The sequence below is a fragment of the Dipodomys ordii genome, unplaced genomic scaffold (genome assembly GCF_000151885.1).
Source record: "Dipodomys ordii isolate 6190 unplaced genomic scaffold, Dord_2.0 Scaffold163, whole genome shotgun sequence".
Lineage (NCBI taxonomy): Eukaryota > Metazoa > Chordata > Mammalia > Rodentia > Heteromyidae > Dipodomys > Dipodomys ordii.
In genome coordinates this window covers 1,223,033-1,246,075 of record NW_012267379.1, presented here as the reverse complement: position 1 = coordinate 1,246,075, position 23,043 = coordinate 1,223,033, and the positions used below count along the sequence as shown (strand labels likewise).

General features: G+C 55.2%; 3 protein-coding genes across 5 annotated transcripts in view; 2 read left to right on the top strand and 1 right to left on the bottom strand.

Annotated features, from left to right (window-relative positions):
- Positions 1-1,096: 1,096 nt before the first annotated feature.
- On the bottom strand, positions 1,097-4,043 carry Arl16 (ADP-ribosylation factor-like 16). 2 transcript variants are annotated; one of them, XM_013033110.1, is made up of 5 exons: positions 3,954-4,043; positions 3,783-3,841; positions 3,345-3,458; positions 1,860-1,975; positions 1,097-1,717 (listed from the first exon to the last, which is right to left on the bottom strand). In XM_013033110.1, exons 1-5 carry the CDS (start codon positions 4,012-4,014, stop codon positions 1,546-1,548), a joined length of 522 nt encoding a protein of 173 aa, XP_012888564.1. In that variant the 5' UTR covers positions 4,015-4,043; the 3' UTR covers positions 1,097-1,545. The 2 variants fall into 2 exon arrangements, with proteins under 2 accessions (XP_012888564.1, XP_012888565.1); XM_013033111.1 differs by having other exon boundaries at positions 1,860-1,945.
- A 188-nt stretch (positions 4,044-4,231) lies between these two features.
- Hgs (hepatocyte growth factor-regulated tyrosine kinase substrate) lies at positions 4,232-21,627 on the top strand. 2 transcript variants are annotated; one of them, XM_013033150.1, is made up of 22 exons: positions 4,232-4,340; positions 5,962-6,046; positions 6,355-6,430; positions 6,818-6,910; positions 8,467-8,590; positions 9,507-9,559; positions 10,238-10,306; positions 11,346-11,470; positions 13,730-13,808; positions 13,877-13,975; positions 14,069-14,164; positions 15,119-15,157; positions 15,588-15,731; positions 15,809-15,865; positions 16,573-16,780; positions 17,023-17,195; positions 17,273-17,413; positions 17,488-17,662; positions 20,196-20,329; positions 20,416-20,535; positions 20,654-20,740; positions 21,020-21,627. In XM_013033150.1, the coding sequence occupies exons 1-22, from the start codon at positions 4,304-4,306 to the stop codon at positions 21,128-21,130; spliced, it is 2,325 nt and encodes a 774-aa protein (XP_012888604.1). In that variant the 5' UTR covers positions 4,232-4,303; the 3' UTR covers positions 21,131-21,627. The 2 variants fall into 2 exon arrangements, with proteins under 2 accessions (XP_012888604.1, XP_012888603.1); XM_013033149.1 differs by having other exon boundaries at positions 16,570-16,780.
- Positions 21,628-22,875: 1,248 nt separating this feature from the next.
- Mrpl12 (mitochondrial ribosomal protein L12) overlaps positions 22,876-23,043 on the top strand; it is a 2,867-nt gene continuing 2,699 nt past the window's right edge. Inside the window, exon 1 of the mRNA XM_013033109.1 lies at positions 22,876-23,032. Coding sequence (XP_012888563.1) covers positions 22,959-23,032 — 74 coding nt within the window. The 5' untranslated portion in view covers positions 22,876-22,958. The remainder of the gene's footprint in view (positions 23,033-23,043) is intronic.

Genomic DNA, 23,043 nt, shown 5'->3' with positions numbered 1-23,043 from the left:
GCCTGAACTCTAGGCCTGGGCACTGTCCCTCAGCTCTTCAGCTCAAGGCTAGCACTCTACCACTTGAGCCACAGCGCCACTTCCTGTTTTTTCTTTTTGCTTATGTGGTGCTGAGGAATCGAACCCAGGGCCTCATGCATGCAAGGCAAGTGCTCTACCACTGAGCCACCTTCCCAGCCCTTTTTTTAGTGTTTGATGATTCTGTCTTCTTTACATTACGTATGGTATATTTGAGAGTATATCTTTGGAAGGGTGTGAGGAGAGGGTATAGAACTCAAGGGGGAAAGGGTGAGAAAGTGCAGTGGTAGATCTCACTAGATCTACCACTGCACAGGAAGCTGAGGTCTGAGGAGCATGGTTCAAAGCCAGCCTGGGCAGGAAAGTCTATGAGACCATCTCCAAGAAGTGGCGAGCTCAGGGACAGTACCCAGGCCCAGAATTCAAGCTCTATGACTGACCAAAAAAAAAAAAAAGAGCCAGGCACCGGTGGCTCATGCCTGTAATCTTAGCTACTCAGGAGGCTGAGATCTGAGGATTAAGGTTCAAAGCCAGCCCAGGCAGGAAACTCTGTGAGACTCTTATCTCCAATAAGCCACTAGAAAACCCGAAGTGGCGCTGTGGCTCAAGTGGTAGAGTGCTCCCCTTGAGCTGAAGAGTGAGGGACAGCGCCCAAGCCAGAGTTCAAGCCCCATGACCGACCAAAAAAAAAGACTGCAGAGTCCTGGGCACTAAGCTCATTTCGGAGGTTTTAACTCCCGTCTCCCCCAACGCAGTTGGCAATTCAAGGGCTATGAACTCACTGGTGTAGGGATCAGCAGTGAGGCTCTCTAGCTGCCTCAGGGGCGATGACTGGCCCCGGCAGAACAGAACACGGGAGAGGCCACCACCACCCAAGCCTCACCTGAGCCTCACCACTCGGAATGCGGCAGGGCAGCATGTGCTCACTGAACAAATAAACCAAGGAAAACGCCAAGCTTAGTGTTCGCTTTTCAATTTTAATTTCAAAAAGGTCTACCTGTTTTGCCCATGTTATTTTCCAATTCCTGGGCGCAGATGATCCTTCCACCCCAGCCTCCTCCCTAATAGTGGGTAGGGCCTTGAGGCTTAGTTCTTACTCTCACACTGTGCCCACCCCCTTGTTGATTGGGGAGAGGGAGGATTGGCGCAGTCAGGGTATCAGAAATGGACACAGAGTGGAGCTTGTATTACTGACGGGACACAAGGTCTCTGTAGTGGCACTGTAATTCGAACACCTTGGCGCAAGTCCAGTGGGATCCTGGGGACAGGGAAACAAGTCCCAGGGGCATCATCCTTGGATGCCACTTACAGGCCAGTCCTCCTTTGCCAGTCCTGAGTACAGTCTTCTTCAGGTGTCTGGAACTGTACCCCAAGTGATTCTCTTTACCCAGAACTGCATCTCCTCACAGATCCCTGCTCTCTAGGACTATGCTAGGCTGTTGTGCCTCTGTCAGAACACTGTGGTCATTAATGCACCCTCTGCCTTCTGGTGAGCAGACGAGCCAGCCAGACTTTTCCAACTTGCAGTCAACCGCTGGTTCTCTGCTGCTCCTGGAGCCAGTGCAGCACGCCAGTCAAGCCAGTGCCTTTCTTGGCACTGATTTCTGCCGTGGTGATGTTCTGCTTGGCACAAGCAATGATGTCTGGGAGCCTGATCAATGACTTAATTTCCTCCAGGGACATGTAACAAGGTTGGTCACTGTAACGAAGTGCTCCATCAGAGGGGTGGCTGCCACCAACTCGCCCAGCCCCCAGCTGCACCTCCACCCGAATGAGCCCTGTGCTTGGCTACAAGGACATTCCCCACCCCTCATGTTACCTCCCAGTTCACAGAGCCATACATTTTATTGAAGAGTATCAGGACTGACACTTCTGAAAGTTGTTCTGCAGAAAGGAGACCCAAGAGATGCATACAGGATGCAGAGAGCTGAGTGGGATTAGAAGCATCAATCACGAACTGGAGAAGAAAACAACATGTTAACAACTTCCTGCTAGCCAGGCACCGGTGGCTCAAGCCTGTAATCCTAGCCACTCAGGAGGCTGAGATCTGAGGATCTTGGTTCAAAGCAGCCCGGGCAGGAAAGTCTGTGAAACTCTTATCTCCAATAAACCACCAGAAAACCAGTGCTGTAGCTCAAGTGGTAGAGCTCTAGAGCCTTGAGCTGAAGAGTGCAGGGACAGCGCCCAAGCCCAAGCCTACAGTTCAAGCCCCATGACCAACCAAAAAAAAAAAAGTCTCACAAACTTGCCTGCCTGAGCTGGGTTCGAACCATTATCCTCAGATCTCACCCTCCTTAGTAGTTAGGATTATAGTGTGGTACTGGTGTCCACCTAATTGTTTTTTTAAAGATTTTTTTAAGATTTTTATTTTTATTGCCAGTCTTGGTGCTTAAAACCACCCAGGGCCTGGCCACTGTCCCTGAGCTTCTTTTGCTCAAGGCTGGTATTATACCACTTGAGCCACAGTTCTACTACTCCTTTCTTTCTTTTTTTTTTTCCAGGGCAGAGGACCAAACCCAGGGCCTTGCGCGCACCGGGCGGGCGCCTTTCCACTGGACTAAACCCCCAGGCCCTTCTACTACTCCTTTTTTGGTAGTTTATTGGTGATAAGTCTCACAAAATTTTCTTCCCAGGCTGTCCCCTAACTGCAATCTTCAGATCTCAGCCTCCTGAGTAGACAGGCGTGAACCACTGGTGCCCAGCTGCTGCTGCTTCTTTTTTTTTTTGTGCTAGTCCTCGGGCTTGATCTCATGGCCTGGGCTCTGTCCCTGAGCTTTTTGCTCAAGGCTAGTGCTCTGCCACTTGAGCCACAGCTCCACTCCTGGCTTTTTGGTGGTTAATTGGAGATGAGTCTCATGGACATTCCTGCCAAGGCTGACTTTGAACCTCAGTCCTAAGATATCTGTATCCTGAGTATCAAGGGGTTACAGCACCTGGCCACAATGACTTTTAAATAAAGAGATTTGGGTTTAAGCGTAGGGAAGCGTGTAGAAGGATGACCTGGTGTCTCTAACGTGTTTTCACCTACGTGGTAGTTGATGCTCAATGTAGCAATAAATTCTCCATCCCAGAGTTGAGGCATCTGTCTTCAAGGATTCACTCTACCAGAATGATGTAAAAATCAAGCCTAAATGTAGATCAAACCTAGGGACCAAGGCAGGGGAACTCTAATGTCAGCTCATTCGACTGAAGCAAGTGTAGGCTCAGTCGCACTTCCCTGATAGCAGAACCCCAAGCCCTACTCTATACAAAGTAGGATCTGGACCTGACAGCTCAGCCACACGGACATACTCTCCTGAAAAGAAATTCAAAAGGTGATGACCCACCATGAGCGAACGGCAGGTTCCATAATAACTGGACCAGATGGGGCTCATGCACCCTCCGAGCTCTCGGATGGTGATCCTTCTCTGGGCCACTATGTCTGTAAGGTCGGTGCCCACCTGTGGGAAAAACCACGACGCAGAGGGAGGACAATGTAAGCGCTGTCCCGCGCATACATGTCAATTCTGGGCATAAATGCACGCACACTACTCCATGGCCTAAATCCTCCATGCCCATTCTCCAACATCTCAACAGCAAGAGGTGTCAACCAGGAGGGTAAAGGGTGCTTCTGGGATCAGGGATCAGGGATCAGGGCCCACGCCCCCTGGGAGAGGAAAGGGTCCCCGCCAGGCTCAACTCGCTCCTCCTGGCGGGGTCAGAGGCGCTCGGCAGGCCTCACAAGTGCGCCCGCTTTAGCCCGCACGGAGCGGGCGGACGCGTACCGTGGGCCGCGTCGGGGGAGGCTCGCCCAGGTCGCCCTGGCCACCCTGGGAGCTCAGCTGTGCGGACTGTTAAGGACCCGAGAGCAGCAGAGGGAGGAGCCCCGCGCCGGCCCAGGTCCCCCCTGGCCGCCCGCACACCGGCCCGCACGCGCGCGGGGCGCTCAAGGATATTCTGCAGGCGTTTCACCAAAAGCGTCTTCCCGACGCCCGCGGCGCCCAGCAGCAGGCACATTCCAGGCCTCGCTCCACTCGGCACCCGTAGGTCGGGGCCTCACCACGCAAGGCCCGCCCCTTCCCTGCGCTCATTGGCTGGAACTCCCTCCCGGACTGTTCATTGGCTCTCAAGGCTCACCACGCCACGGTCGCCGCGGGAGGCCACGCCTCCTCGCGGCTGCCGAGCCGTCGCGGCGACGTGCGCGTGCGCGTGCGCGCGCTGAGGAGCGAAGACGGAAGCGGAAGTCGGGGGGCGCGCCCGCGGTGAGCCAGGGAGCTCGGCGGCGTCTGTCCGGTCCGGGGTCGCCATGGGGCGAGGCAGCGGCACCTTCGAGCGTCTCCTAGGTAACGCGCCCTCTCGCCCGGCCTGCGTCCGCTCGCCCGCGCTCCGGCCCGGCGCGGCTCGTGAGGGAGCGGGCCGCCCTCCCGCGGCTCGGTGGCCGTCGGCCTCCGGGGCGCGCGGCGCCGGCGCTGGGCCTCGGGTGTGGCCTGCCGGGCCGAGCCGGTCGGCCGCGCCGGGCTCGTCGGCCCCGGGCGCCGGCGAGGGCGGCGCTGCCGAGGTCCGCGCCAGGCCTCGCTTCCCTCCGCGTCCGGCGGTCCTGGGCCGGCCGGGCCCAGGTCCCGAGCCTCGGAGCGGGTGACTCGCCCTCCCCCGGCGGGTCTCCCGACCCGAGTGTCGGCCCCCGCCCTGCCCCAGCCCGCCCCGTGCGTTGGCCCAGGCCCTTAGGAAGGCCTTTGCTCCCCGCGGTGGAGGTGTTCGGCGCCTCTAACCGAACCTCCCGGAGGCCGCAGGCTTTAGGAAGAAAAGTGAGTCCCGCGTCCCCGTCCCGTCTCCTTTGCGGTCTGTGTCCCAAGCTCTGGGTGCCGTCACGGTCTGCTCCCGGCTGCCACTTTCTGAAGGAAGGTTTTGTCCCCGTTCCCTCCCTGCACCCCCAGCAGTTCTTCTTCGGGTGTCTCCTTGACCAGCAGGACTCCATTCAGACCCACATCCCATCCCAAGCCCTTCACCCTCGTGCAGGGTGCCCTGCCACCTTTCAGGCTGCTCTCTCAATTCCTCTGACCCCTGTTTGGATGCTGTACACTCGTCACCGTGGCCTTCCTCTCCTCAATTCCTGTCTACTTCCAGGCCGTGTTCCTTTAGCCTTTATGATCCCAGCCACCTTCCTTCCCCCCTCTCCATTTCCCAGCGCCATACCCTTCCCAGTTGCTCATCTTCGCTCCTTCTGGGCATGATGTGAAAGTTTTCAAGGGGATCTCAGATGAGACACCTTGCTTCTCTAGGGGTACACAGGCTTAGTACTTCAGTTTCAAGCATGAATCCAGAAATCTGCTGAATCAGTACTGAAGGCAGCAAGGCCTGTGAGGTTGTTCTGTGTCTTGGGAAAGATGATGCAGAGTTGAGTAGTAGTTAGTGCCTGTTTGTCAGAGGTGACAGGTGTGGAGAGAAGAGGTGTTGGCTGGGACAACTTGGGGGTCAGTTCCCTTCACCCTACAAAGTGCTTTAAGTGGAGGTCTGGAGTCCATGTTGCAGGTGTCTCCCAAGGCTTTCCCAACTAATGGCCAACCAAAGGGGCAGAACATCTGAGTGATAAGAACTCTGAGGAACAGGTGACAGTCTGTTGAGAAGCAGCAGGGCTCCAGTTTCAAAGTGTGTGACAAGCTGTGCCTTAGGGCAGTGGCCTTGCCTCCGCTTGGCCTCTGTGAAGGGGGTGGAACTGGTGGTAGCTGCTTATTTTATGTGAGAATTGAGTGAATTCACAGATGACAGCATTTGGATGATAGCTGATGTGTCAGAAGCACATGGCAGCCATTCTCTTGTCCTTCTTGCTGTACTCTTGACCTTGGAAGGATGGTATTTCCATGCTCTTCCAGCCTGCCCAAGTGTTTACAAAAGGAATGAATGAATTGAAGAACTGGGGACTACTTAGACTACAGCAGCCCCTTCGACCATGTCTCTCTCCCTTAGACAAAGCCACAAGCCAGCTTCTCCTGGAGACCGACTGGGAGTCCATCCTGCAGATCTGCGACCTGATCCGTCAGGGGGACACACAGTGAGTGCGCAGGGTAGCGATGCACAGTATTGCAGTCACTTGATGCTCACTGTTTCTCCAAGATTCAGTTCACTGCACAAGGACCTCATGCAGAGACAATCACATGGTCTATGTGCTGTAGCTTTTATTATCTTGGAACAAGTAAAGGACTTCTTTGTGCAACTTGAAGATACCTGGTTATGTTAATACTTGTGCTTGCAATGTCTGAAGGAGACACTCCAAGATGGTAGATGGATTTCCTTATCTCATTTGCTAAGGCTGTTAATTTATTTTTCTCTCTGCTATTAGCATTGCTCTTTTCCTTTCAGAGCAAAATATGCCGTAAGTTCCATCAAGAAGAAAGTCAACGACAAGAATCCTCATGTGGCCTTGTATGCGCTAGAGGTAACTCGAGTCCTGCTTCAGTGTTTTCTGACCTCCAATAGTGAGGGTCACTGTCCACTCAGTCAGTCAGTTTTGCCCGCATTGCTGTGCACACAACCACCAGTGGACTTCCTCTAGCTTTGAGTCTAGTAGTGAGTAGGACCACTGAGCTCCATCGCCCTTTGGGGACACAAAGCAGTGAGGCTGCTGCTTCTCCAGGCTTGATCCGTGCATGAACCGCCAAGACAACAGAGGGTCATGTGACAGGAACTACACCAGTCTCCAGAGCCCCTGCTTGCCATCTCCAACAGCTGTGTGGCCTGTAGAGACCACCAAGCCGCTTTCAGTGGGAAGGTGGGGGCCTGTCCTTACCATTGGCCCTACCCTTCTCTCTCTTGTGGTCTGCAGGTCATGGAGTCGGTGGTGAAGAACTGTGGGCAGACAGTGCATGATGAGGTAGCTAACAAGCAGACCATGGAGGAGCTGAAGGAGCTGCTCAAGGTGGGTGCTCTCTAAGAACAAGGGGGTGGCGAATGGCAGATATGGCCCCCTTTTTTTTTTTTTTTTGGTCAGTTGTTGGGCCTAATCTCTGGGCCAGGGTGCTGTCCCTCAGCTCTTCAGATCAAGGCTAGTGCTCTACCACTTGAGCTACAGCGCCACTTCTGGCTTTTTTTGCTTATGTGGGGCTGAGGAATCGAACCCAGGGCCTCATGCATGCAAGGCCAGCACTCTACCAGTGAGCCTCCTTCCCAGCCCCACATTTACTTTTGCGGGTGTTTATTGAGCACTGGGCACAGCAGAGGATGAAGGTGAGAGTTGCTGATCTCTGTGCTGTGAACTCAGGTCCAAGCCTGGGGAAGCCTCTCTTAGCGACCCAGTGCTGGGGTCACAGAAGCCAGCACAGAAGGCATATCTGGGCCTAGGAAGACCTGCTTTTCTTTGAGGGCTAGGAAATGCTTCCAAGCAGCAGGAGCAGAGTCTTGAAGGACCGTGGCTGCTACACAGTGGGCACAAGTGGTGGTGGTGGCTGTGGTGTTAGCAGGAGGCTTGAGAAACACATCCTGGGCGCCCAGGAGAGGCGGATGGCAGAGCAAGGAGCTGTCCAAGGGAAGGAGGTTCCTCCGCCCCTCTCTGGCAGAGGGGAGGAAAGCGCGCTAGATCACCTGGAGACGGTCCCTGGGGCCACTCTTAGGGATTGTGATGTGGGTGGTGATTGGTGATGCAGGCAGTGGTGGTGTGGCAGGGCTTTGAAATGAAAAGGGAATTGTATCAAGGTGAGGCTGCTCCCTCTCCTGTGTGACCTGGAGTCAGGCTTTTCCCATGCCAGGCCAGCTCCCCATGCCTTCCTGGCTGGAGGCCAAGCAGGGGTAGCACCCGGCCTGGCTCTTGCACTGTGTACTGCCTTGTGCTGGTGCTGAGGTGCTCTGCACCGTTTGCTGCCAGTGGAGGCAGGATGCCAGAGGGCTCCAGTGTGCTCGCTGTTGCTGCAGCTCCTCTGAGCAGTGGCCACCCCCCCCCCCCCGCCAACGTCCTCAGTGCCAAGTGCTGGGGATAGTCTCCCTGCAAGCCAGCCGGACTCCAGGCCGGGCTGTGCACTCACCTGGTGGGGATAGTGGCTCACAGCTTCCCCTCTGTGTCTGGAGAAGCTTCTGGAGTGGCTATTCACCTGCCACTCCTGGACTGTGGAAGGGTTTTTGCTCTGCAGCAGCTCTGATTGGCTGTGTGTGCTGGAGGCTAGTGGTGCCTGGGGTTAAGTGGTAGTTGTGGGTACAGCAGGATCCTTTGCCCAGTCAAAAAAGGTAAAGAGACGTGTAGCTGAGACTCATGAGACATGACACAGTTTGACTCTTGGAGTCCTCTGGCTTTGGAGAAAAGTCAGGGTCCTGAGCAAGTACAGACAGGTGAGGACTCATGAGAGTGACCTGGGAACATGTTGGCACCCACTCTTCCTGGCCTCTGTGCCAGCCCAGTCTGCACAGGGCAATGGCTTCTGCCAGCTGAGAGACCTCTGGCACCGCATGTCTCCTGAGGCTCTCCTACTTCTTCCTGCCCTGCAGAGGCAAGTGGAAGTAAACGTCCGGAACAAGATCCTGTACCTGATCCAGGCCTGGGCACATGCCTTCCGCAACGAACCCAAGTACAAGGTGGTCCAGGACACTTACCAGATCATGAAGGTGGAGGGTGAGTTGGGGTTGGGGACAAGGTCCAGTCTGAGTCCTTGGAACACAGCCGCTATGAGCTGCAAGGCTGCCTTGCTGGGTGGTGGCAGACCAAGCGGGTCCAGTGACAAGAGGCAAGGGAGGATGTGCCAGTCCTCACTGAGGGACTGGCGACAGAAGCAAGAAATTCTTTCTTTGCAACCTCCCTGCGTGGGTCAGGGGTTGGTGGTGACTGAAGACAGCAAATGGTAAAACTTCGTCAGAGAAACACGTTTCAGAGAGTGCACTGCCCTGGGGAGGATGCAAGATGAGCCTTCCTGAAGCCCTCCTGAGGAAGTGCCCTAGGCTCAAGACCTGACAGCAGAGGAAACCACCAAGGCTCTGGGCTCAGGGGTCCTTTGCCAAGCACACTGGCCTCTGAGAGGCTCAGCGACGCAGCACACGCCCAGAGGAGAGCTGGGCCAGGATTTGGGTTTACTCTATGCAGTTGCAAGTTCCTGGCAGGTTTTCAGCCAGGCTGTGAGCACTGAGTCTCCCCGCAGTCTGTGTGCCTTCCTCTGAATGATGCGATGGCTTTGGAGCTAGTCTGGTTTAAGAGCAGGACAATGGAGTCCAGAAAGGTGGCTCAGTGGTAGACTGCTTGCCTCTCATGCATGAGGCCCTGGGTTCGATTCCTCAGCTCCACATAAGCAGTAAAAGCTGGAAGTGGTGCTGTGGCTCAGGTAGAGCGCTTGCCTTGAGCTTAAGAGCTGAGGGACAATGCCCAGGCCCAGAGTTCAGGCCAATGACCAACAACAACAAAGAGCGGGACAGTGGCTCAGGATGTTGTGGGCCTAGAACTCGGTGTCCTCTTGTATTTCTGCCTGGGGGACAGATGTCAGGATTGAGCAGCAGTGGGCTTGAGTCGTCTCATGGTAACATCAGCCTTCTCTCCCTAGGACATGTCTTTCCAGAGTTCAAGGAAAGTGATGCCATGTTTGCTGCGGAAAGAGTGAGTGGGGGGGGGTGTGGTGGGGGGTCTTGGCCTTGAGCATCACCAGCATGTGAGTGGGGAGGCTGTGGGAGTCTGCTTGGGGACTGATGGGCTGAAGAGAATGTGATTTCTGTTCTGACTGAAGTCACGATGAAGATGTGTTTGTGGTACCTTTGGAATATTGCTACTGGGTTCACAATTGTTAAAATGTCTTCATACCCAGGGATGTGGCTCAGTACCTTCTAAGCATGTACAAGGCTCTGACCACAAAAATAGGCTTACACATTCTGCAAAATAAATAGGTTTACGTTTTTCTCAAAATAAATATATAGATAGATTTTCTTACACCTTCCTGTAACTGTGGCAGATGTCAAGGTTGTGACTTAACGTGCCCCTTCGGGTGGGACTCTTTGCTTTAAACATTGGGCCAAGTGGTTTGAGCCTGAAGGTGGAGCAGGCTGGCCGTGCTGTTCTAGCACTTTGGGATCTTCTCAGGCTTCCTCTTTTTTTTTTTTTTTTTTGGTCGATCATGGGGCTTGAACCCTGGGCCTGGGCGCTGTCCCTCAGCTCTTCAGCTCAAGGCTGGCGCTCTACCACTTGAGCTACAGCACCACTTCCTAGGCTTCTTTCCTTGTTGGCTGCCTTTGGGAGCTTTGGGGTGAGGGTCTGACTCTGCTGCCCTCCTTCTACCTCCAGGCTCCAGACTGGGTGGATGCTGAGGAATGCCACCGTTGCAGAGTGCAATTTGGGGTGGTGACCCGAAAGGTGAGTGCCAAGCCCCTTCAGCCTTCACACAGGCAAGCAGAGCTAAAGCTCTGGGTGCCCTCACCTAGGGTCCTGCTCATAGCGAGGTGTGGTGCTTTCTGCTGTAGTCTAGTGGCTCTGGAAACAAGTTGTCTTGGAGCTGCGTAGCACAGGAGAGGGAACACCAGGATTTGGTGGTGATCAGTGCCCTCAGCTGAAGTTGGTCTAGTATCCCCTATCCCTACCTTGCATGGGCCCAGCTTCACTCTGGGGATCTAAATATCCCAAACCCCAACTGAGAACCTACTCAGGGCTGCTCTAATGTGTCACCCTTTCTTCAGGTGACTTGGCTTGTCTGAACTCTGACCCCAAAGCTACTGTCGTACTGCACTGAAGAGCCTGCAGCTTTATTTACAGTGAATGCTGGGGATTCCAGGGGGTGAGCAGGCTCACCAGGACTTGACACACACAGAAAAGTTCTTTTTTTTTTATTTTAATTTTTTGTGAACATACTGTACAGAGGGGCTACAATTACATGGGCAAGATAATGAGTACATTTCTTTTTTTTTTGGGTCCGGTAGTGGGGCCTGAACTCTGGGCCTGGGCACTGTCCCTCAGCTCTTCAGCTCAAGGCTAGCACTCTACCACTTGAGCCACAGCATCACTTCTGGCTTTTTTGCTTATGTGGTGCTGAGGAATCGTACCCAGGGCCTCATGCATGCAAGGCAAGCGCTCTACCACTGAGCCACCTTCCTAGCCCCAATGAGTACATTTCTTATCAAGCATTGCAGCTTCCTCCTTTGTTTACCCTTCACATCCCTTCCCAGCCTCCCCCCGCCCCCCCAGAAAAGTTCTTATGTCATTGATAGAATCAGAACATTGCTATTGGCCTTCATTTTTTATTCTCTTACCCCAAAATGGTGGCTGAAGCTGAGTACCTGGAAGTGTGTCTACATAGTCTTTTTTCTGTTGGTTGTGATGCCAGCTCCTGTGCCCAGCCTCGCCCTGTCTAGGGCAGCCCTGGCCCCTGTAAGCAGGCCCCCTTTACCCTGTCTCGCAGCACCACTGCCGGGCATGTGGGCAGATCTTCTGCGGCAAGTGCTCCTCCAAGTACTCGACCATCCCCAAGTTTGGCATTGAGAAGGAGGTGCGCGTCTGTGAGCCCTGCTATGAGCAGCTTAACAAGTGAGTGCCGGAAGGAAGGTCAGCACAGGCAGGCAGAGGGCAGTGGCCATGCTGCAGGCCTTTGGTTTGGTTTGGGTTTGTTTGGAGTAACAGGTTTGGTGTGAGGAGCTGTGTGCGCACGTGCAGCTTCTTGGTTATGGGCACTGCGCTATGTCGCTCAGTAGTAAGCCGTCGCCTTTCCTCATCTCTGCTCAGGTGTGTGCACATACTGATGTAATTCTGTGTTTACTTGTGTGTGCCAGTCCTGGGGCTGGAATTCGGGGCTTTGCACTCTCACTGAGCTTTTTTTTTCTTTTAGCCAGTCCTGGGGCTTGAACTCTGGACCTGGGTACTATCCCCTACCTTTGTTGCCTAAGATTAGTGCTCTACCAGTTGAGCCACAGCGCCACTTCCAGTTTTCTGGTGGTTAATTGGAGATAAGAGTCTCACAGACTTTACTACTTAGGCCGGCTTTGAACCACAATCCTCAGATCTCAGCTTCCTGAGTAGTTAGGATTACAGGTGTGAGCCACCAGCACTCAGCCTGGCTTGTATTTTATTTTATTTATTTTTTTTGGGTCCTGTCGTGGGGCCTGAACTCTGGGCCTGGGCGCTGTCCCTCAGCTCTTCAGCTCAAGGCTAGCGCTCTACCACTTGAGCCACAGCGCCACTTCCGGCTTTTTTCTTTTTGCTTTTGTGGTGCTGAAGAATTGAACCCAGGGCCTCAGGCATGCAAGGCAAGCACTCTACCACTGAGCCACCTTCCCAGCCCCTTGTATTTTATTTTTAATGTTAATGTGAATTGCGTGTTCTTGGGCCCTTTATGATTGAACACTCCTACTACGTTTCCCAAAGAGGCAAGGCTGTCTGCACCATTGACATGTGACTTCTGGCAGTAGCAGGAGGGGATCCAGCTTTGCCTTGCCCCAGAAAGTGGCTCTGTAGCTTCTGTACTAGGGCCTGTCAGGTCACACAGCATGCTGCTCTGCCTTCTCTCCTCCCGGGCTGCCTTACCCAGAGCGTGTCTTTAGTCTCTGTCATCTGGATGTAAACAGCTAAGTACGGTCTAGCTATTCAGGTGACTTGCTTAAGTTCAGGCTCAGTGTTTCTGGCATCGTGACTCACGATGACCCTTGAATCTGCCTGGTGATACAAACTTGGACCAACTTGGTTCAGGGGTTGGAGTCTGCTCCCTGGGCATGCTCCTTTGCCTTGTGATGCATAGGTTCCCACTTGAGTGCAGGCCAAAGTCCGGTCCTTGTGGCTGTGTACCTGCCTAAAATGTCTTTACAGTGCTCATGACTCACATCCTGAAAGTGACTCTTTTCTCCTGAGTGCTGCTTGGCTTTCCCTCCTCCCCTTTCTCCTTTGGGATACATGCTTTTAGATGCTTTCTGCTAGAAAAGAGTTTGGGCATCAGGCACCAGTGGCTCACATTTGTAATCCTAGCTACTCAGGAGGCTGAGATCTGAGGATCATAGTTCAAAGCCAGCCTGGGCAGGAAAGCCTATGAGACATGTATCTTCAGTCAACCACAAGAAAACCAGAAATGGAGCTGTGGTAGAGTGCTAGCCTTGAGTGGAAAAGAAGCTCAGTGACAGCATCCAAGCCCTCAGATAAAGCCCCCACCACCAACCAAAATTAAAAAAAAAAAAGAGCAAGAGAGACCTGGGATTTTGTGGGCAGGGAAAGTTGGCACATTTGGGTTGAGATGCTGGTTGTGCTGTATGTGACGCTCAGCAGGCACTTGTTCTGGAGTGAACTAGAAAGCCAGCCAAGTGCCTGTGGCTCACGCCTGTAATCCTAGCTCCTCAGAAGGATGAGATCTGAGGATCACATTCAAAGCCAGCCTAGTGAATCTGTGAGACTTAACTCTAGTAAATTACCAAAAAAGGTGAGAGTGTGAGCTGTGGCTCACAGAGTAGAGTGCCAGCCTTGAGCAAAAGCAGCTCAGGGACAGTGCCCAGGTCTGAGTTCAAGTCCCAGGACTGGCATAAAATAAACACTCCAGAAAACCCTGATCCAGTTCCATACTCATGAAAGGCATACCTTCCTGACCTGTTCTGATCCAAGGAAAGGGACTGTGACTTAGGCCCTCCAGGTGACTTGAGTCCAGGCCCCTCTGCTGTTGCCTAACAGGGCTGCTGGGTCACCTGTTCTTACGGTCATATTCCTGTGTGACCTCCATCAGCAGACCACAGATACTATCAGGGAGACGTGGGGCAGCTGGCAGGACCGGTGTCAGCACACAGTCCCCTGCAGCATTCCTCTTACCTCTAGGAAAGCGGAAGGGAAGGCCGCCTCCACCACAGAGCTGCCTCCGGAGTACCTGACCAGCCCCCTGTCTCAGCAGTCCCAGGTATGCCCCCACAGTCCCAAGAGCATCTCCTCTCCAGGGCTGCCCTGATGCACCCTCTTGTCCTTTAGCTGCCTCCTAAGCGGGATGAGACAGCCCTGCAGGAGGAGGAGGAGCTGCAGCTGGCCCTGGCCCTGTCACAGTCGGAGGCTGAAGAAAAGGAGAGGCTGGTGAGCTGTGGGCACCCTTGCAAGGTCTCCCCGGAGGCAATGGGGACAGGTCTGTGCCACATGGTCCCCACATTCCTCCTGGTTCTGCTTCAGAGACAGAAGTCAACATACACAGCGCATCCCAAGGCAGACCCCACTCCCCTGGCATCGTCGGCACCCCCGGCCAGCAGCTTGTATTCCTCCCCCGTGGTGAGTGCGCTGAGTCCTTGCCCGGCAGGCTGGGAGGCCAGGGACAGATGGGAGACAACCTTGTACACACCCCAGGAGTGCTGCTCAGCTCCCTTGGTGCAGCACTGCCTGGAGGGCCACTGTCGGAGGCCCCTACACACCTCTCCCACACTTCCTTGCATACCATGGGCATTGATTGTTTCTGTGCTAGTATCGGGGCTTGGACTCAAAAGGCTTCATGATTTCAATTTTTTACTCAAAGCTAGAGCTCTACCACTTGAGCCACACCTCCACTTCTGACTTTTTGTTGGTTCTTTGAAGATAAGAGCTCAGACCTGGGGCTGGGAAAATGGCTCAGTGGTAGAGTGCTTGCTTTACATGCATGAGGCTCTGGATTCCATTCCTCAGCACCACATAAGCAGAAAAAGCTGGAAATGGAGCTGTGGCTCAAGTGGTAGAGCGCTAGCCTTAAGCTGAAGAACTGAGGGACAGCACCCAGGCTGGCTTTGAATCACAGGCCCCAGATCTTAGCCTCCTGAGGAGCTAGGATGATAGGCAGAAGCTAATGCTCCCTTGCTCTGTTGGGGATCCACTCCACCCCCCTGCTCTGTGGCACACAGATTCAAGAGGTCATTTGCAAGCTCTCTAGGCTCCACAGCTGTGGTTCCACTGTGTGGAGTCTCCCTCCCAGGCTGTTGTCCATACTGGGTCCCAGTACCTGTCCTGGTAATTCAAGGGAGCGCCATCAGGTGCTGCCCTGAAGCAAGGCTGTCATGTGCAGCAGTTTACTGATTTAGGATCTTAAGATTGTGTTCAGAGACTGAGAGTGCTCAGCCACGCACCCCTGCACAGGAGGCTGTGCAGCAAGAGTGTCAGGTGCCCAGGCGCTATCTAGCACCATTTGGTGCCATCTGGGTCCTTGCCACATCATGGCTTCCTTAGCCATGACCCCTCAAACCCTCTTTGTGTCCCCAGAACTCGTCGGCGCCTCTGGCTGAGGACATGGACCCTGAGGTAAGGGCCCTTGTGTGGGTGCTGCCTGTGGCGTGCTGTCTGGTTGTTCCCCTGACACACACGTGACCCCTGTTCTCCCGTTGTGCCCCTGACACACACGTGACCCCTGTTCTCCCGTTGTGCCCCTGACACACACAAGAGACTCCCGTTTCCCCTGGTAGATGCTAGCCATGCTTCCGATACACAGCAGTCACCCCGTTTGATGCTGGCTGTACCCCTGACACAACTGACCCCCATCTCCCGCCCTTAGATGGGGTCACACACAAGTGACCTCCCCCCCCCCCGCTGATATCTGGCCGTAATCCTGACACACATAAGTGACCCCCATTTCCCGGTTTGATGCCTGGCCGTAATCCTGACCAGACACAGATGTCTGGTCGTGCCCCTGACACACACGTGTGACCCTGTTCCCCCTTTGGATGCTGTGTAGCTCGCTCGGTACCTCAACCGGAACTACTGGGAGAAGAAGCAGGAAGAGGCTCGGAAGAGCCCTACGCCCTCTGCGCCCGTGCCCCTGACAGAGCCGGCCGCCCAGCCCGGGGAGGGGCACGTGGCCCCTGCCGGTATGGTGGAGGTGAGATGTTGCTCAGTGCTCTTGGCTCCGGTCCTTAGGGCGCAAGCTGGAGCCCTCTCACCGTGCTCTTCTTACAGGGTCCCCTCCCAGAGGCAGACTCGCAGCCCATCACCTCCGGCGGCCCCTTTGCTGAGGTAAGCCATGGCTCCCTCCATGGGCCAGGGAGTCAGGACCACACAGGTCCTAGCTGGAGGGCTATGTTAGCGCCAGGGAGCCCGCCCCGCCCCGCCCCGCCTCAGCCCTGCTGAGTGCATAGGGCAGCTCTGACAGAGCTTGTCTGCCCAGGGGTGTGGTCCGGGCGCCAGCTGCTCTGTGGACCTGACCAGTCCAAAGCAGCCCTGGTCTCCTGGCTGAGTCTTCTTGGCACCCTCAGTCATGCTAGGTCCGTGGTGCCAGGGGCACAGCCAGGGGCTGTAGCCAGTCCTGCCATTGTGCTGATAGACAAGAACTTGGCCTTGGGGTCGTTTTGTGGGGTTTTTTTTGGGTCCAGTTGTGGGGCCTGAACTCTGGGCCTGGGCACTGTCCCTCAGCTCTTCAGCTCAAGGCTAGCAATCTACCACTTGAGCCACAGCGCCACTTCTGGCTTTTTTTTCCTGCTTATGTGGTGCTGAGGAATTGAACCCAGGGCCTCAAGCATGCAAGGCAAGCGCTCTATGAGCCACCTTCCCAGCCCGGCCTGTGTAGACTGAGGATGAGAATGTGCCTCCAGTTGTCTACTGCAGGCTCTGAGCACTGTGGGTACCTCCTGGCTGCCTGCCTGGTGCTGCTGATGGCCACCAAGGAGACTGGCCCAGCCTGGGGCATGATGGAGCTCAGTGTCCCATCCTGTGTCCCGCAGCAGTACCAGAATGGGGAGTCGGAGGAGAGCCACGAGCAGTTCCTGAAGGCCCTGCAGAATGCCGTGACCACCTTCGTCAACCGCATGAAGAGCAACCACATGCGGGGCCGCAGCATCACCAACGACTCCGCAGTGCTCTCTCTCTTCCAGTCCATCAACAGCATGCACCCACAGCTGCTAGAGCTGCTCAACCAGCTGGACGAACGCAGGCGTAGGTGTCGCGTGTCCCCTGCATGCTCCTCTGGGGGTCCAGAGCCTCAGCTCCCATGGACAGTGGAGGTTTTTGTGAGCGTTGTTGGTTGCTCCTGGAGGCAGCTGTAGCCCCGAGGCAGCTGTGACTCTTTGTCCATCCTTCACTGAGGCCATGGCTCCCTCCAGGGGCCTCAGAGCCCCAGGGCAGGAGCCCACACCAGACACGTCACCCATCTGTGCCGCCCTGCCTTCCTCCCGCAGTGTACTACGAGGGGCTGCAGGATAAGCTGGCACAGATCCGTGACGCCAGGGGGGCGCTGAGCGCCTTGCGTGAGGAACATCGGGAGAAGTTACGCCGGGCAGCCGAGGAGGCGGAGCGCCAGCGCCAGATCCAGCTGGCCCAGAAGCTGGAGATCATGCGGCAGAAGAAGCAGGTGCGTCAGCCAGCCAGTCCATCCTGTGGGCAGAGGAAACCCGACTCTGCCTGACTACCCCCTTCCCACCCCTGCAGGAGTACCTGGAGGTGCAGCGGCAGTTGGCCATTCAGCGCCTACAGGAACAGGAGAAGGAGCGGCAGATGCGCCTAGAACAGCAGAAGCAAACCGTCCAGATGCGTGCTCAGATGCCTGCCTTCCCCTTGCCCTACGCCCAGGCAAGTGCTGTCCTCCCCCTTCCTGCCCCTCCCAGGCCCAAGTCCCCACTCACAACCCTCTCTTCTGTCCTCAGCTCCAGGCCATGCCTGCATCTGGGGCTGTGATCTTCCAGCCCTCGGGTCCCACCAGCTTCCCTGGCGCCTTCAGTCCGGCAAGCTCAGTGGAGGGCTCCCCCATGCACGGCGTCTACATGAGCCCCGCAGCGCCAGCTGCCGGCCCCTATGCCAGCATGCCCAGCAGCACAGCAGGTAAAGTCAGAGGCAGCGCCAGTACTGCTGGAAAGTCACAAGTATGGCACAAAGAACTTTTTTCTTTGTCATTTGTGGGGCTTGAACTCAGGGTCTGGACATTGTCCTTGAGCCTCTGTGCTCAAGGCTAGTGCTCTACCACTTGAGCCACAGCACCACTTCTGTTTGTTTTTTTTCTTGCTGGTCCTGGGGCTTGAACTAAGTGACTGGGCACTGTCCCTGAGCTTTTCTGTGCTCAAGGCTAGCACTCTAGCCCTTGAGCCACAGTGCTACTTCCAGCTTTTTCTGTTTATATGGTGCTGGGGAATCGAACCCAGGGCTTTATGCATGCAAGGCAAGCGCTCTACCACTGAGCCACCTTCCCAGCCCACTTTTGGTTTTTAGTGGTTAATTGGAGATAAAGAGTCTCATGGGGACTTTTCTGCCCAGGCTGGCTTTGAACCATTATCCTCAGATCTCAGCCTCCCTGGTAGCTAGGATTACAGGCATGAGCCACTAGTGCCTGGTGGGACAAAGAATTTTCTAGATTCCCTAAATGTGAATATTCTCATAGTTGCTTTTTCTCTCTTCTGCGGATATGCACAGGTGGGCATGCTCACACAGAGCTGCTACCAGGAAAAAAAGAAAAACCAAGGAGCTGCGTGCCAGTGGTGCATGTCTATAGTCCTCACTGCTCAGGAGGCTGAGATCTGAGGATCATGGTTCGAATCCAGCCAGTGCAAGAAAGTCTGTGAGACCAATAACTGAAATTGGCATGTGGCTCAAAGTTGGGGGCTTGCTTTGAGCAAAAGAGATTAGGGACAACGGTGGCTCACGCCTCTAATCCTAGCTAATCAGGAAGCTGAGATCTGAGGATCACGGTTCAAAGCCAGCCTGGGCAGCAAAGTCTGTGAGACACTTATCTCCAATAAACCACTAGAAAAGCGGAAGTGGTGCTGTGGCTCAATTGGTAGAGCGCTTGCCTTGAGCTGAAGAGCTGAGGGACAGCGCCCAGGCCCAGAGGTCAAGCCCAACAACTGACCAAAAAAAAAAAAGAGAGAGAGATCAGGGACAATGTCCAGACCCTGAGTTCAAGCCCTATGACTGACCAAAAATAGGAAAGGTAAGATACAGTGTTCAGGCCCTTAGTTCAAGCCCCAATACTGGGACACACATGCGCTTCCCCCCCCCCCAAAAAAAAGCCAAGTACTCACACCAAAAAAGCCAAGTACCAAGCAAGCTTAGCCAGACCAAGAGCCCCTGAAATCAAACCCCTGTATCAGCACAAAAAGAGCCTTATAGCTAGGGCTCTGGCTCAGGCGGGCTACCATGTTCAAGGCAAGGGGTTCAGTTCCCAGCTACAAAACAAACACCAGGTGCCATTAAACAGAAAGGCAGCTTAAATCTGTAACTCCCATTTACTTGCATATGTAGTGTGCAAACTTGCCTTTGTGTGTTATAAAGCTCTAATGTGGGGGCTGGGAAGGTGGTTCAGTGGTAGAGTGCTTGCCTTGCATGCATGAGGCCCTGGGTTCAAATCCTCAGCACCACATAAGCAGAAAATGCCAGAAGTGGTGCTGTGGTTCAAGTTGTATAGTGCTACCCTCGAGCTGAAGAGCTGAGAGACAGCGTCCAGGCCCCACAATGGACAAAAAAACAAAACTAATGACACAGCTGGTGCCAGTGGCTCATGCCTGTAATCCTAGTTAATCAGGAGGCTGAGATCTGAGGATTGCAGTTCAAAGCCAGCCCAGGGAAGGAAAGTCGGTGAAACCCTTATCTCCAATAAACCACCAGAAAACCGGAAGTGGCATGGTAGAGTGCTCGCCTTGAGCTGAAGAGCTGAGGGACAGTGTTCAGGCCCAGAGTTCAAGCCCCACGACCGACCTCCAAAAAAAACAAAAAAACAACTAATGTCACTCCAGGAGCTCCCCTGTCTACAGCACAGGGTTTCTTCCCGTACTGTCTGCTTACTCCTGTGATACACAGAACAGGGATCCCCAACTAGCATTGTTTGGTTTTTGCTCCTGTTGTCTGTGGCTTGAGGCCATGTGGACCCAGCTCCTAGGCACAAAAGTTCTTAGAGTTGGCTCTCCTTGATCCCTTCAGTATGAGGGCCTCTGGATTCAAATACATTTGGTCTCTTTGTTCTGAGTTCACTCCATTTTTCAGTCCACCTTGTGGCTTTATTTTGTGCCCATCCTAGCGCTTTAACTCAGTGCCTGAGTGTTGTCCCTGAGCTTCTGTGCTCAAGGCCTACTGCACTCTACCACTCGAGCTCAGCTCCACTTCTGGCTTCTTGGTGTTTAATTGGAGAGAAGACTCTCATGGACTTTCCTGCCTGGGCTGAGTTTGAACTTTGATCATCTCATCTCAGTCTCTTGAGTAGCTACTATTACAGGCATGAGCTACCAGCACCTAGTGTATTTATTCTGTTTCTTCGAGAATGTGAAACATGAACTTGGTTTCAAAAGTCAAAGACCTCAGAAAAACCCTCCTATCCCACCTCCATCCTGTACATTGAGCTAGCTCACGTGCCTTTTGTTTGTCACAGATCCTAGCATGGTGAGTGCCTACATGTATCCAACAGGGGCTCCCGGGACCCAGGCAGCCCCCCAGGCCCAAGCTGGCCCCACTGCCAGCCCAGCCTACTCCTCCTACCAGCCCACTCCCACCCCAGGCTACCAGGTATGTGTGCAGCCCTGAGCCTCTCCCCCCCCGCCCCCCACGCACTCAGCCGGCCCTGTTACTACATTGTGCATCCCCCTCCACAGAACGTGGCCTCCCAGGCCCCGCAGAGCCTCCCCGCCATCTCCCAGCCTCCACAGCCCACCACCATGGGCTACATGGGGAGTCAGCCGGTGCCCATGGGCTACCAGCCATACAGCATGCAGGTGAGGAGGCCCGCCCCGCTGCTCACCCTGGCCTTCCCCTCCTGGAATCTCCTCTTGCAAGTCAGGAGACTCCTGTCTGGGTATAGGAGTAACTTTCTCAGTGTTTTCCTCTCCACAGACTCTCATGACAACCCTCCCTGGCCAGGACGCATCTATACCACCCCAGCAGCCCTACGTTGCCGGGCAGCAGCCCATGTACCAGCAGGTGAGGTGTTACCATCCGCCCCCCTCTCACTGATAGCTGGGCTTCCCGGGCTAGGGGTGGTCAGGTGGGTCCCTGATCCCTGTGGGACCTTCCCGCTTACCAGCTTGCAGGAGACAGGTTTGCAAGACCTTTTGAAGACCCACCTGTAGATAGAAAAGTCTGCATTTAAGCCAAAGGCTGTGTAAGCTGAGTCTGACAGTGTGATGACAACTGGGAGTTAGGTAGAATGAAGCTTCTGTGGTGAAAGGAATGCCGAACCCTGTTGCTCTTCTTCTGCAGGTGGCGCCCTCTGGCGGCCCTCCCCCACAGCAGCCTGCTGTGGCCCAGCAGCCCCCAGCACAAGGACCGCCAGCACAGGGCAGTGAAGCCCAGCTCATCTCTTTCGACTGATGCTGCGGCCCTGAACTCACCGTCCAGAGTAACACTATGGTTCATTGGAAACCACCCTTGTGTCTAACTAGATGTTCTGTTCTACCTTCCTCTTCCCCCAATGCTCTTTAGTGTCCTTTCTGAGAGCAGGGCATGGGCCCTTGCCCAGCCCTCTGCCCCTCTACCCCTCGTCTGCTGACTCCTGCCACCCTGCTTTGGTCCTGACTTGGTCTCTGACTTTCCCCCAGAGCTTGGCCTCTGGGAGGAAAGGGGGAAGGGAAGGACATTCCAGTCCCCTAGCCCCATGGTGTGTGTGGGGGGGGCAATCTGCAAGAGGTGGCTGGAGTGGGGGCATTCAGGCCCATGCAGCCCACTTTCCTCCAAAGTGAGCTGGTGTGGTGTCTGGGCTTTGCCCTGACTCTTGCACAGCAAGGGTAGAGGCTTCAGGCATCTCCAGCTGCTCTGCTTCTCAGCTGTCATCTCTCCATTGGAAAACAGTGATAATAAAATTATTTCAAAAAGTGTAAGTGGGACTGGGAATGTGGCTCAGTGGTAGAGGGCTCACCTTGCATGCATGAAGTCCCGGGTTCCATTCCTCAGTACCACATAAGTAGAAAAAGCTCAAGTGAGCACAAGAAGCTCAGGGACAAGCTGGGCACCGGTGGCTCACACCTGTAATCTTAGCTACTCAGGAGGCTGAGATCTGAGGATCATGGTTCAAAGCCAGTCCAGGCAGGGAAGTCTGTGAGACTCTTATCTAATAATCCACTCAGAAAACCAGAAGTGGAGCTGTGGTTCTAGTAGTAAGAGTCCTGGCCTTGAACTGAACAGCCCAGGGACAGTGCCCAGGCCCTGAGTCCAAGCCGCAGGACTGGCCCAAGAAAGGAAGGAAAAGAAAGCCGTGGTGAGCAGCCACCCCTTTTGACCCAGGGTGTGTAGGCACTTGCTGAGCCCCCATGTCCCGGCCCTGCTGCTGCAGCCGTTGGGAAGCGTCCTGAGTGTGTTCTGTCTCGGGGTGATGGGCCTTTGGGGTCATCTTGGCAGCTTCCCACTCGATGCAGGAGGGGCAGTGCACAAGACAGCACGGAAACGGCTTCCCACGAATGGGCCTGACCGTCTCGTGAGGGTCTACCATGGGGAGGAACCGACCGGCCAAGCCCCAGACGGCGGCTTGACTGGCCCCTCCGGGTGGGCTCCAGAGTTGCCTTCCGACTTCAGAAGAGGGAAACCTGAGCTGCACTTGGGGTTCTGAGCTTCTTTTTCCGGGTTCGGGGTGGGACTTGAACTCCGGGCCGGGCCCTGTCGCTGAGCTCTTCAGCTCAAGGCCGCGCTCGCCACTGGAGCCACTTCCGGTTTTCTGGTGGTTCACTGGGGTGAGGTTCGCGGCTGGCTCGGATCCTCAGATCTCAGCCTCCTGGGATGACAGGCGTGAGCCGCCTGAAACCGTGCAAAACCTGCCTAAAAGGAGCCGCGGCGAGGCGCCCGGGGCCGGGCTTGCGCTTCGGGGGACCCGCGGCGGGCTGCGACCCACGCTCACTGCGCCTGCGCAGCGCTCTGCCTTGTGGGTAATCGTGCAGAACAACCGAGGCCGACGCGGGGAGGCTAGAGCGGCCCTCTCCTGCTGGCATACGAGGGCTTCTGACGACAACGTCCTCTCGTCTGCTCGGAGGCCTTGCGGCTAGAGCGTCCCTCGCACACTTGACTGCTCGGAGGCCTCGCGGCTAGAGCGTCCCTCCGCTACTCGACTGTCCGCAGCCTTAGGCTAGAGCGGCTGGCCCCGGCTCGTTTCCCCGCGGCTAGAGCGTCGCCTCCGCGCGGAGCCGCGTGTGACCTTCCCGCCCGAGAAGCGATGCTGCCGGCGGCCGCCTGCCGCCTGTGGGGGCCGCGCCTCGGGCTTCCGGCCGTGGCGCTCAGCGTCTCCAGGTACTGCGGGG